This window comes from Poecilia reticulata, linkage group LG18 (assembly GCF_000633615.1).
Source record: "Poecilia reticulata strain Guanapo linkage group LG18, Guppy_female_1.0+MT, whole genome shotgun sequence".
NCBI lineage: Eukaryota > Metazoa > Chordata > Actinopteri > Cyprinodontiformes > Poeciliidae > Poecilia > Poecilia reticulata.
Genome location: NC_024348.1, coordinates 20,473,618 through 20,485,334, shown reverse-complemented (window position 1 = coordinate 20,485,334; position 11,717 = coordinate 20,473,618). Strand labels below are relative to the sequence as shown.

At 37.5% G+C, this 11,717-nt stretch overlaps 1 protein-coding gene across 1 annotated transcript in view; it reads left to right on the top strand.

The window, feature by feature from the left end:
• The window catches only part of LOC103480820 (uncharacterized), a 7,505-nt gene extending 3,209 nt beyond the window's left edge, over positions 1–4,296 (top strand). Inside the window, exon 5 of the mRNA XM_008436004.2 lies at positions 1,374–4,296. Coding sequence (XP_008434226.1) covers positions 1,374–1,531 — 158 coding nt within the window. The 3' untranslated portion in view covers positions 1,532–4,296. The remainder of the gene's footprint in view (positions 1–1,373) is intronic.
• The last annotated feature ends 7,421 nt before the right edge of the window (positions 4,297–11,717 follow it).

The window sequence follows — 11,717 nt, the reverse complement described above, 5'->3', positions numbered from 1 at the left end:
CACACACACACACACACACACACACACACACACACACACACACACACACACACACACAAACACAACACAACACACCACCCACACACACATACACACACACAAACCCACTTTCTCCCTGCTCTCTTTACTTCACAATGAACTGCGAGAAAGCAGGTGTTCATACAACCTTTGACGGGATCCTTTTCTGTTCCCGTGGGTAAACTCCACCCACACTGAGTGACACTCAGTAGAAGTGGAGGAAAACATAAATACTCTCTGCATGACTCATTTATCTTGATTTTAATTGGCGGGTCARTTTGACCCGGAACAGTATGTGTGTCTCAAGTTCAATTTACCAGTTGTCGTCATTAATCCTTAATTTCTGAGAAATAAAAAACATAATTGCACAAATTTTGATTGAGATGGTTAGTATTAGAGTTAATAATCAGATAAAAAAATGTTTTGGAGGAATTTTTTGGTTCCTGACACTATTGTAAAATCATAAAACACTCCCTGGGTCAAATTGACCCACGAACATTATTGCTGTACCTCAGAAACGAACATAACAGGAGGGTGATGGTAGCCTAATTTAAGGAATTAAATTGCAAATTTCAGTATTTTTATAAATGAACTGGATACAGCTATAAAATTATACTATATGGCAGAATCATCCTACCCCTTTAATAGCTTCTGTTTTTAACTTAATTTGCTTGTTTACATGATTAATTTATGTCTTGAATATACTTAAATTGCTGAATTAACTTGAACTGAAACCCAAACATAAAATCTGTTGGTTGTACTATGTTGCCTTTATTTTTTAAACTACACCTGGTCAAACGTTTCAACGACTTCAGAGTCGGTTTCAGTTTCTTCACAGACAACCTGACATTTTCTTTCAAATGCCTGAGCGTCTTGAAGTTCAGACGTTGATCCCTTCAGCGTTTATTTGTCTTATTGCAGTCAGTCGATRGTTTTTACTGACCTGGTGTAAAATAGTTCCTCTACCACAYCCAGGTATGTGAGGAATTGTTTCTCAGTCACGTGATGTAACTGCTGAAGCCTTTGGCTGGTGRCCKGGGGTAACATATTGTTCACAGAAGCATGCTCTTCTGTTCAGGAGGTTAAMTTAGTYCAAGGCTGCAGCTGCSRCTGAAAGCAAGATTAATTTACTAATTTAGATCAAATCARTTTAATATTGGAATTATTGCTGGATTTGTTTATTGCAAACACTTGAATGATTTTACATTTTGTCATCAAATCAAATTTGCTGCAGGGTTGAGTCGTTTTTGGAGCTGTTGAAGCTCCTCTTTGTTCTTAAGTCCCCTGGTAAAAACAATCTGTGTTTGTGGTAAAAACTGCAATGATGTATTCATTCTTGTTTCATCTTTTTGCAGCTGTCATGCCTCAAACTCAAGAAGAACCTCCAAAGCCAACAGAACGGAAAAGGATTGGGATGTATATGTCTTTTGGTTTACTTGCAGTGGTAATAGTTTGCCATTTCTTACAAACCATTACATTTTGCAACTTTACCCGGTTGAACAGTCGTCTGTGAGAAAATGTATCACATGACGGCTCCTCTAAAAAAGGAGGACAAAAAGAAAGAAAAAAAAAAGTTACATATTCAAGCAGGGAGCTCGAGGTTTTGCACACAGCAAAGCTTCAGGCCACCTAACCGCTTCAGATGTGCAACTACCTCACTTAATGTTCAAACAGCTGTTTGATACGTTTATGGTTTACGGACCACGTTGTCCTCTATGGTTTTATTGTTAAACCGTTTTTCTTCCCATTTTCATGGGGTTTCAAGCACTCAGTGTCAGTRGTCTGGCTGATTTYCAGCAGCTACAGATGGCATAATGCCAGCGACTTAGTCGATAAATAAGCTCAACCTCTTGCTTCTTGTAGCATTACAGAGAATGCATTATTTATCCCAAGTGATAATGCAAAACTGCACAAACATTTATGTAATGTTCAAGCACAGTATTTCATGCAGCTACAGTTTTATTGACTGCTCACCCACAAAGCGTTGGGAAGAAATAATTTCACAGTGTTTTACACACTCAACCAAGAAAGCTGTATTGTGATTTCCAAACTGTGATCATTCTGCACTTTATTCTTGAACGAAAACACTTTGTTCATTTTAGTACGCCTATGTAGTGACGGAAACTCACAATGTTCACCACGACATTTCAAGTAAACACAAAAGAAAAAAATGTCAGACCCTCAAATGATGGTGAAAAAGAGATGCAGTCATGGTAAAAAGAAAGTACACCCACTTTCAGTTTTAAGGCTTGATGTGTCAGAAGATGATAAAATATATATCTGATTTTATTTAAATCTAACTACAACTGTGCACAAACACAATAATCAATATGTCAATACTTGGTAAACAAACATGGGAAAATATCAGCAGTGACCTCAGAAGAGAAAACGTTGCCGTTCTGCAATCTAGACAAAAAGGGCACTTCCAAGCAGTTTAAATCGAATTGTTCCACAGTTAGAAACAAATATTCACAATATGGAACATTTAACCCATATATGTCAAAATCAAGACCCAAATAGAAACTTCAAGAGAACAGGTGTGTGCTTAAATATTATTTTATCAACCAAATCAAAGTAGATTTTTTATGCAGAGTGACAAATTACATCAATGTCAAAAGATTTTCAATATTATTGAACTTTAAGAAATATCCTAACCCTCCCGACCCTACTAAGAGACAAGGGTGTAAGAAAATGGATGGATGGATGGAAGAAATATCCTTTGAATGAAGAGACAGATTTTTATTTATATGATAATGGGTAGTTTTACCAATACGTTCTGCCACTGCAGACTGTTTGAGGATAATCATGATCTTAACCTTGAGGTTACAAAACCTCAACATGCTTCATCCAAAGTGCCAAAATCGGTTCTCATTGACGTAGAAGCGTCGTTTAGTTTGCTAGGAGTCATCCGCTTGCCAAACTCGGCACCAGGCGTCTGTTGAACTATTTGGTCAGATCTCTGTGTGATTGATAAGAAATCTGTTGCTCTGCTTTATGCGGAAATGTGCTCAGACAGCAAAATTGATATTTCTCTTCAACTAGTCCGCCTCCACTCCATTCTGGTTTATGTGCCTGCAGGCAACACGGCTACTGTCGAGGAATATTTATCTGTCACAATGAGAAATTATGTGCATTTTTACAATTCTTCAAAAAAATGTATCGTCATTCACGGAGGAGGCTGTCTGCAGAAAGTGTGGCGCTTTCTGTGACCGTTTTGTAAAGGTTGTATGGACGGTGTGCGCGAATACAAACGTGTCAAAACCATGTCACTGCACTTTGAAACATGTCGGCGCCCATAGAGAAACCGAAAAATACCAAAGAGCTTCATTTCAGACACTACAGACCACAATAAGCATGTTAAATGTCAAAGTTCATGACCGGACAAGAACACTAAAAGTGTTAATTGAGCCACAAATTGAGATGTTTGACCAAGATATACAAGACTATTTGAGCAAAAATGCAAACAAAACAAAACAGTTGTCTTGAAGACCTGACACAAAAAGCCATGGTAGGTTAGGCTGGTAATTTAACTCCAGGAAGATGTCAGACATAAAAACTCCTAAGAAAGTCTCTATGAAACAAATCTTTATCATCCTCAATGGAAAGAAGCAACACAGGAAAGAGGAATAAACCGACATCCGTCCCCAAACGTACAGTTCTTTTTACTATGACTGCAGGCCAGATGGGCCAACCAGCTTTTATTCTGAAGTTTTTCCAACTTTGGAAGAAAAAAATGTGCCCCTGAGCAAGGCACTAGGAGCAGGTTGCTCCCAATGTGTGAAATGACTGGAAAATCCCCAGTAATGGCATTCTCCATTATTATGTTCAGAGGACTGCACTCCTCCAGTATTTCACACACACACTGGTGCAACAGATGAGAATGGCTGTAGCATAAAAAGCTTTGATTGGTCGACACGACCCACAAAGCCCTTTGAGTTCAGTCCATTCACCTTTCATGCATTCAGAAAGATTTACTCAAGTATGATGCTCCTGTTTCTGAGCTTTTCTCTTGTTTCTTTTATTTTTATGGCTTTAAATCAGGGGTGTCCAAAGTCGGTCCTGGAGGGCCGACATTCTGCATGTCTCTGTTCTCTCCCTGGTGGAAGTAACAACCTCTTCAGCATGTCAGTGTTCTCCTTAGGCCTCTAATGAGCCATCATTGGATCCAGGTGTGCTAAACCAGGGAGAGAACTAAAACATGCAGGATGTCAAACCTCGAGGACCGACTTTGGATACTCCTGATTTAAAGAATCAATGTTGGTTTATGGTTTTGGGTAAAAAAAAAAGTGTAATCATTACTTTATATCTGTTTGTTTCTGATTTATGATTATTTTAATCTGACTAAATGTTCCTTTGGATGTTTTTTTTTCTTTGCTACTTTATTTTGTTAAACTTTCTTCCGTTTAACTTTTTGTTTCAGTCTGACTCTGTTGTACTGCAATAAATCCATGTAAATAATTGATTTGTACTTTTAAAATAAAAAACCTGAGGAAATTAAGTTAAGTTTTTATTGGAAGAAGTTATCATTATTCAAAATTTTAACACATTCTTTGAAGAGTAGAGCCTTGCACAGTCTGTGAATTTAAGCTAAAATAACAAAATCCTGATTTCTGCTGTAAATGAAACAGACTGGTTCCATGTTTTCCCTGTTTTTGTGTAAAATTTGCATAAAATTTCCACAACTAAAAGTAAATCTGAAAAAAAAAACTCAGCTGCTGTTGCGCTGCTTGTGTGTGAAACTAAGAGACCAATGAACTAAATCAATGATTCTTTCTGCATTTTTATTTTTTATTTTTTGCTTTTACGTAGAAACAAATTTACATTTCAGACTGTCTTTGATTTCAAAGTGTTAAAATCCTTTTTGCAACCTGCAGAGCCGAGCTTTAGACAAACCCAATGTTCCCACCAGAAAGTCAAAAAGAAAATAAATTCCTGATGGCGTGTGAAACGTCGACGTCTCTGTTCCTCCTTCTGAGGAATCCGGTCCCGCAGGTTTAGCCAAGAACATCAGAGGAGTGGAAACATGAAGCAAACACAATAAAACATCATCATCTCTGTTAGTGTTTCTCCTGAAACGAAACTTGGTTTGAGACAATTTTGTTTCCATTTATGTTAAAAATCGTAACCTTCCCTAAAGCAACCTGATCCACCGTGATCAGATTCACTACTAACTGCATAATCAATCAATCAATCAATCAATCAAATTTTATTTGTACAGCACAGTTTCATTTTAAGGAGGGTTCAGCAGTGAAACGGTCCGACTGGTTCTGCAGTTCTTCCCTTTGTCTCTGTGACAGCAGCCRGTTCAGGAATTCACTCAGGAAAGACCCGACATGGTTCTGTTTTATCACAACGTTTATTTTTTATCCATTTGGCCCATAAATAACTAAACTGACATGTTTTATTAGTTGTATCCCACAAACTAAACACAAAAGCAAAGATTTATTTTCCAGAGAAAATAAATCTAATAAATTTGTTTTTTTCCACTGCAAAAAAATAACATTTTATCAAGTATTTCTAGTCTGCAAACATCTTAGTACACTTATTTTAAATCTACTAAGTAATTTTTCAGTAAGTTATAGGAGCTTGTTGTGAGTAAATCATTTCTTACTATTGATAAAAAAAACTCTGGTTTTATTGGCAGATTATTTTATTTCACTTTTAACAAGGAAAAATGTCTTATAATGAAATAATCTGCCAGTGGAACTAAAAGTTCAATATTAAGGAATAATTTACTAAAAACAAACTCCTTGCTGAAAAGTTCTGTATGAGTTACTTTCAACATATTTGCACTAGTAATTAGACCAAAAATAAGGTTTGTGTTTTTTTACAGTGCAGATTCAATTGTTGCTTTAAAAAGCTTATAGTTTCGGAGAACTATTTAATAGTTTCAACTATTACGCTGCAGATCAAACCCGGTTCTGCTCTTGGGAAAGTTAAGAATTTAACGTAAATAAGGAAATCGTCTCAAATCAAGTTTCGTTTCAGGAGAAACAAACCCAGAGGATGATCTTTTGTTATGTTTGCGTCGTGTTTCCACTCCTCTGATGTTCTTGGCTGCAGCCCAGCAGTTTGCAGCTGAACGGCACAAATAGTTAAACTGACATGTTTACTAGTTATTTAGTGAACTGGTGATGAGAAACACCAGCTGAGAGGTGGAACTGGACCAACTGGACCTTCGGTTCCTCTTCCTTCATTGTGACCTGTAGCAGCTCGTTCTGGGATTGGATGAGGAGAAAACGTGTCAGATTCTCATTGGTTCCCACAGCCACCAGTGCTCCCAGTATAACTCCGCCTCTTCTGTGCATCAGACCTGAACTCAGTGTTTACATGCTGGTTTGTTTTTATTGATCCTCAGTTTTTTACGTTTTTATATGGAACAAAAAAATAAATAAATCTGATTTTAATCTTTTGAGAGAGAAAAAGAAAAGAGAAAAATCTGAATTCTGAGATTAAAGTCAGAATTATTCTTATTATTTTTAGCTTCCTTAACCCTCTTCTGGTATATTTCTGTACAAAGTGCAACTTTATTAGGAAGTTTATTTGTTTAAATGTGTCCACTAGATGGCAGTAAAACACAATGACTGCATAAACAAGGGCGACAAAGAAAGAGAAATCTCTGACCTGTCCAGATGGTTGGTGCAGAACTAGACTTTTTATTTCTAATAAGGGTAAAATTGTTGCCAAAATAATTTTCCTACAGTGGAAATTCACAAGAACAGTATTGGTATTTTTATAACCGAGCTTTTATAATATATATAACCACATCTACTTATACTAAAAGTTGCCTTTTTACTGAAAAGATTTTTGCACAAAATCAGCTTTTAATTATTTATCCAACCTGAAAATATTAAGAGTTTTGAACGGAAACAAACCAAATCCTGACTGTACATTTTGACTCAATGGAGCCAAAAGTCATTTGACCGCTATAATCCTTCCTTTAAAACAGAAAATGTGCAAAATAAATACCAAAAAACTGAACGTGACTGTGAACAAACATCTGTTGAATGAAAGCGATCGAGTAATTTTATTAAACATATTGTGATCTTTAGCGCCCTCTGCTGGCGGGGAGCAAAACACCGTTAGCAGATTCCTTTGCGCTATGAACATCATTTCCCGTCAGGCTGCTGGTTCCTCCGCCTGTTCAGTTTTGTTGTCACCATAGTTAAAAGTATCTGAACGTTTCTAAACCTCCACAAAAGGCCAGACTCTCTTTTAAAACAGTTTTCTTCAATTATTTCCCAGATTTTTGTAGATCTTAACGTTTATTTTGGACTTTGGCTGATTTTCTTCGCCGTTTTTATTATTCAGGCTTAATTTCACGTATAAGTTAAACCACGAAGAAGAAGAAGCTGCTAAACGTGAAGATTATCATTAATAATTACACTTCTTTATAAATATCCTCAATCAGTGCATAATACTGTGTTTTATTATTTTATTATTGTTTTTCTTTTTATGTCTTCACACTATGGACCTATTCTGCGTCTTTAATAAAGTTGATTGATTGATTGAATATTCTAAAATCCAAGAAGCAATCAGCTGAAACGTTGACAAGCAGGAAGAGAAATCTCAGGTTTTGCCTTTAGGGAGATTTTTAATGACGTTACTTGAAGATATCGATCATCTCCTGTTAAGACGCTAATATTACTAATAATAAAATAAAACTGTGAAACGTCGTCAGAAAAAGCTGCTCAGAGGGAAAGCGTCAGAAATGAGATCAGGTGAGTTTTTTTTTTTTTTTGATTTAATCTAGTTTTGTTTATTCGCTCACTGTTTGCATAAAAATCCACTCTGTCTTATACAAACTGTAAAAAGCGTAGAAACTGTTTCACTGATTCCTCCGCTGTTATTATTTCTGCTGAACACGCAGATGATGATAATTTGATGCCAAATTTCCAGTTTCTGGCTCCCAGAGATCCTCGGCAGGAGACGCGCAGCGGCCCGGTGCGTCGATCCACGCTGCGCGTTTTACGCACAGAGCGCGATGCTGTGAAGCTGCTGCGTGTTTAAAAACACGAACCGTAATCACTGCGGCGGAGGTTCAACCGTGACGTTTTCCTCTCGTGTTCAGGAAACTTCGCCTGTTGAGACGGAATTACTGGTTTGGATGAAGTACGTGGCAGAAATGATCAGCCATAAAAAAAACCGTTTTTTATATACCCGAGTTGATCCACTCTGGTTCATGATGTAAAACCGATCAAAACGGGACTGAATTAATACTTTAAAATAATTTAAGACTGTGGGTCTTTCCTTTCTCTGGTTYTGTTAAACCTTTACTGTGTTTATTATTTTATTCTGTGTCCTTTTATTCTGAAAAGCTTTTATTGGGTGGAGGGAATTCCTGAAACAAAGTCGTTTAGTTGCACAGACTTCTGTCAGTTTCAGGTCAGGGGCGGAGCTATATGGGGGGTTGGGGGGGCTCCGTCAGAGGGGGTTTTCAGAGAAGGATTTTAACCTGACTGTGACTCAAAAACRCTTTCAGACTGAATCTYCGCCTTACCRTWTTGGAAAAGAACCTCGTCCTCTGTTTGAATTAAGATGAATTAGTTTAKTTATGCAAATACGTAAAGCTGTAAAGCTCCAACTCATCACGAGCTCAGCATGGAGAAGGTTCATTCTCCACAGCAGCCAGTTTCTGGCTCGTCTGCTTCGATGAAACGRAGAGAAGTCAGAAATCAAACCGGATAAAACCACAGAAACAACAAAAGGCTGCGGGTTTGTTTCTTTGCAAAGGTAAAAACATGCTGAGACCCAGGAGTAAAAACTGTAAAGTTTCATAACGCCCACGATCTGCACATCCAGCATCCAGCATCGTCTGCACCCACTTTTAGATTTGTCAGATTGTTTCRTGTTGCTGAAATCTGCTATAAAAACAAACTTGACTTTTCTATTGTTTTATTTTTGGAAGAAACTGCAGCTAACAATCAATTCGCTTTATGTCACCCGACATCCTGAACTTCACATTGTTCTTGCTTTCACAGAAGAATCTTATTCTCACTGTGCATTTAGTACTGAATCGATGATTTTAGTYAACATTTCTTCGCACCTCCCATCCATAAAACTGTTCTGTTTTAAAAAGAGAAGTCAGAAACCAATCAGTTGAAGCTGATCTTATCCTCCTCCTGGCCTCAGATCTGTGGGCGCCACGCAGCCTGGGGCTCATCTGAGCCGTTCAGTTTGGGTTTCGCTCACCTCTAACCACGAGCTCGTCTCGTTACTCCAAACAGCTGCAGTGCAGAAACGAGTCAACAGGAGGAACATTTTAACAACCTGCTGCATTATTACTGCGCAAAAGCCCAGAATGAAAGAAATTAGTGGAGGACGGCGGGTTGTCGATGTTTTCATGTTTCACTCCACATACGACAAGTTGTGCCATTTAAAACGGGCATTTAGCATTAAAACAACGGAGAGAAAATTCAAGGCACCAGCTCAGCTCACATCTTTAAGCTACCGGGGGCCGGTAGCAGTAACCTGTGGTTATTGCTGAGTAATAAAAATAAGCTTATTAACAACCACAGGGTAGTAATGAGGTCAAGTCTTCCACCTTTCAGATCTTTGTTGCTCCGTCTCCGTCTGTGTTTCTCTTCTAGCGTCTCTTTTTGATGTTGTACTTTGTTTTTGTTGAGTCATTTCTATCTTAAGCATGTTAAAGACACTTGCTTTGCAAACTGATTTTTTGAAAACATAAAATCTGGGTAGTTTGATTGGCTGCTGTTCAGCTCACACACATACATACAAAGTGTTGAAAAACAGACACTTTGCATGAGTGGAGTGAATTATTGTGCACATTTCTTAACATGAATCTATTTTAAACTTTGGATTTTGGGTAAAATATCAGATTTTTCAAGTAAACAGGTTCAAATCACTGAAAATCATTTCAAGTCAAATCATAATAATAGTTGTGACTCGAGTTCACACCTCTAACAATAACATGGTAACTAGTTCCATTCACTCAGTTACTTTTACTTTTATTTTTGCTCCACTGTACTTTTTATCTTTACTTGAGTATTTTTATTATAAAGTATTTCTGCTCTTACTTGAGTAAAACTTCTGGATTTTCTACCCACTGAATGAAAAACAGGTCAAAGTTCAACACACACCTGCAGTTTCTGTTAAAGTCTCTTCAGTTTTTTAATGAAATAAACTGATTTGAAAAAAAAAATGTTATTTTTTGTTACTTATATAATTTATTGTCATTTTGGTTTTTAAAATACCAAAATTTCCACATAGCTTTATATTTTGGGCCATTTAATTATTTAAAAATTGATACTTGATACTTTTAACCAAATACTTTTAACTCTTAATTGACTAATTTCACTTCGACTTTAGTAAAAATATGTTGAAGTTGCGCTACGTTTACTTGAGTTTAATGTTTGGMCACTCTACACACCTCTGATAACAACGAAGCTTCATTTTAAAAACATTTTTAGAGTTTAGATCATGAAGATCAGCAGAAATAAAGTTTAAAGGTTTTTATTTCAGAAGATGTTGGAGATAATGTAAAACGATCCGTTTCAAGTTAAACGTTACCTGAAGATGTGAGGAAGCGCCGCTGCAAACTGGAAGGTGATCAAATGTTAGTGGGAGCGTCTTTATATCCAACAGTTTACAGCTTTTTTATGGCCGTTTAAGTCCAGATATCAGCAGCAGGTGAAGATTTGAAGGTTTGTTCAAGGCGGATCCACAGTCGTTGTTAATTTGCAGTCAAATTAAACACAATAAACACTAGAAAAGCGCCGATATAAACACAACAAAGCCAAACAGGTGTTATGAGGAAAGCTTAAAAGATAAAAGACTCAGTAGACGAAATTAAAATATCAAACTTTACTTGTGTCAACGGCAGGTTTGGCTCTCCGTAGGTTACAGCTACGACTGATTATTTCTGCTGCTGCGTTCATGATTTGGAACATTTAGAGGAAACAATGGTTTCATTAATTGCTTCTTTCAGATTATTCTGACAATTTGGAGGTAAAATCAGCAAACAGGAAGGCAGCGGTGTCACAAACCACAGAAAACAGATCTAAATTATGAATAAAAGAACCTGCAGTACAGTAGGTGAGATGAAGAAACAAATATCTATATTTATCTGTCAGGGGGCCTACGTGGGAAAACCCATGTGGGACCCATATTGTCTGCCCTCCTTTTCCCCGTATGGGGCCCACCTAGGTATGCTGGCTGGGGAATATTACGTCTGCAGAGAAGATTTTTGGAGTAATGTTTGAGTTATGATGGGATTAAAATGTTAAAATCTTGGGATGTAAGACTTTCCAAAAGCCTGAATACTTTTGAAAGRTTCTGTTCATCCAGGTGTCTCGTTTCMAACTTTTGTAATTCAGCAGGAGGCAGATTTACSGCGGACATGAACGTGTTTAGTTTCCGTTACGTAACCGCGGCTCGTTCTCCTCGCCGTGACCTTGAGAATCTGTCACGTCTCCAATCCGCTCACGTTTCTCACAATATTTTCTAAAAAAGCGCCTTAAAGAAAAAGCTGCGCCACTTCATCCGCTTCTGTTTGGCTCAGTGCATTTATCTGTAAAACTGTTTATGCTGCGGTGCCGCTTTTGAATGAATCAAACTGAAGTGACGCTCAATCGGACTTTCCTTGATTCACTTCCGCCTTTTCTGGCTTTCAGCACGCGCCTCTTTTGCTTTGAAGATTTCGTAAATGCTCGGCTCTGATTGGCTGGCGCGTTGTACGT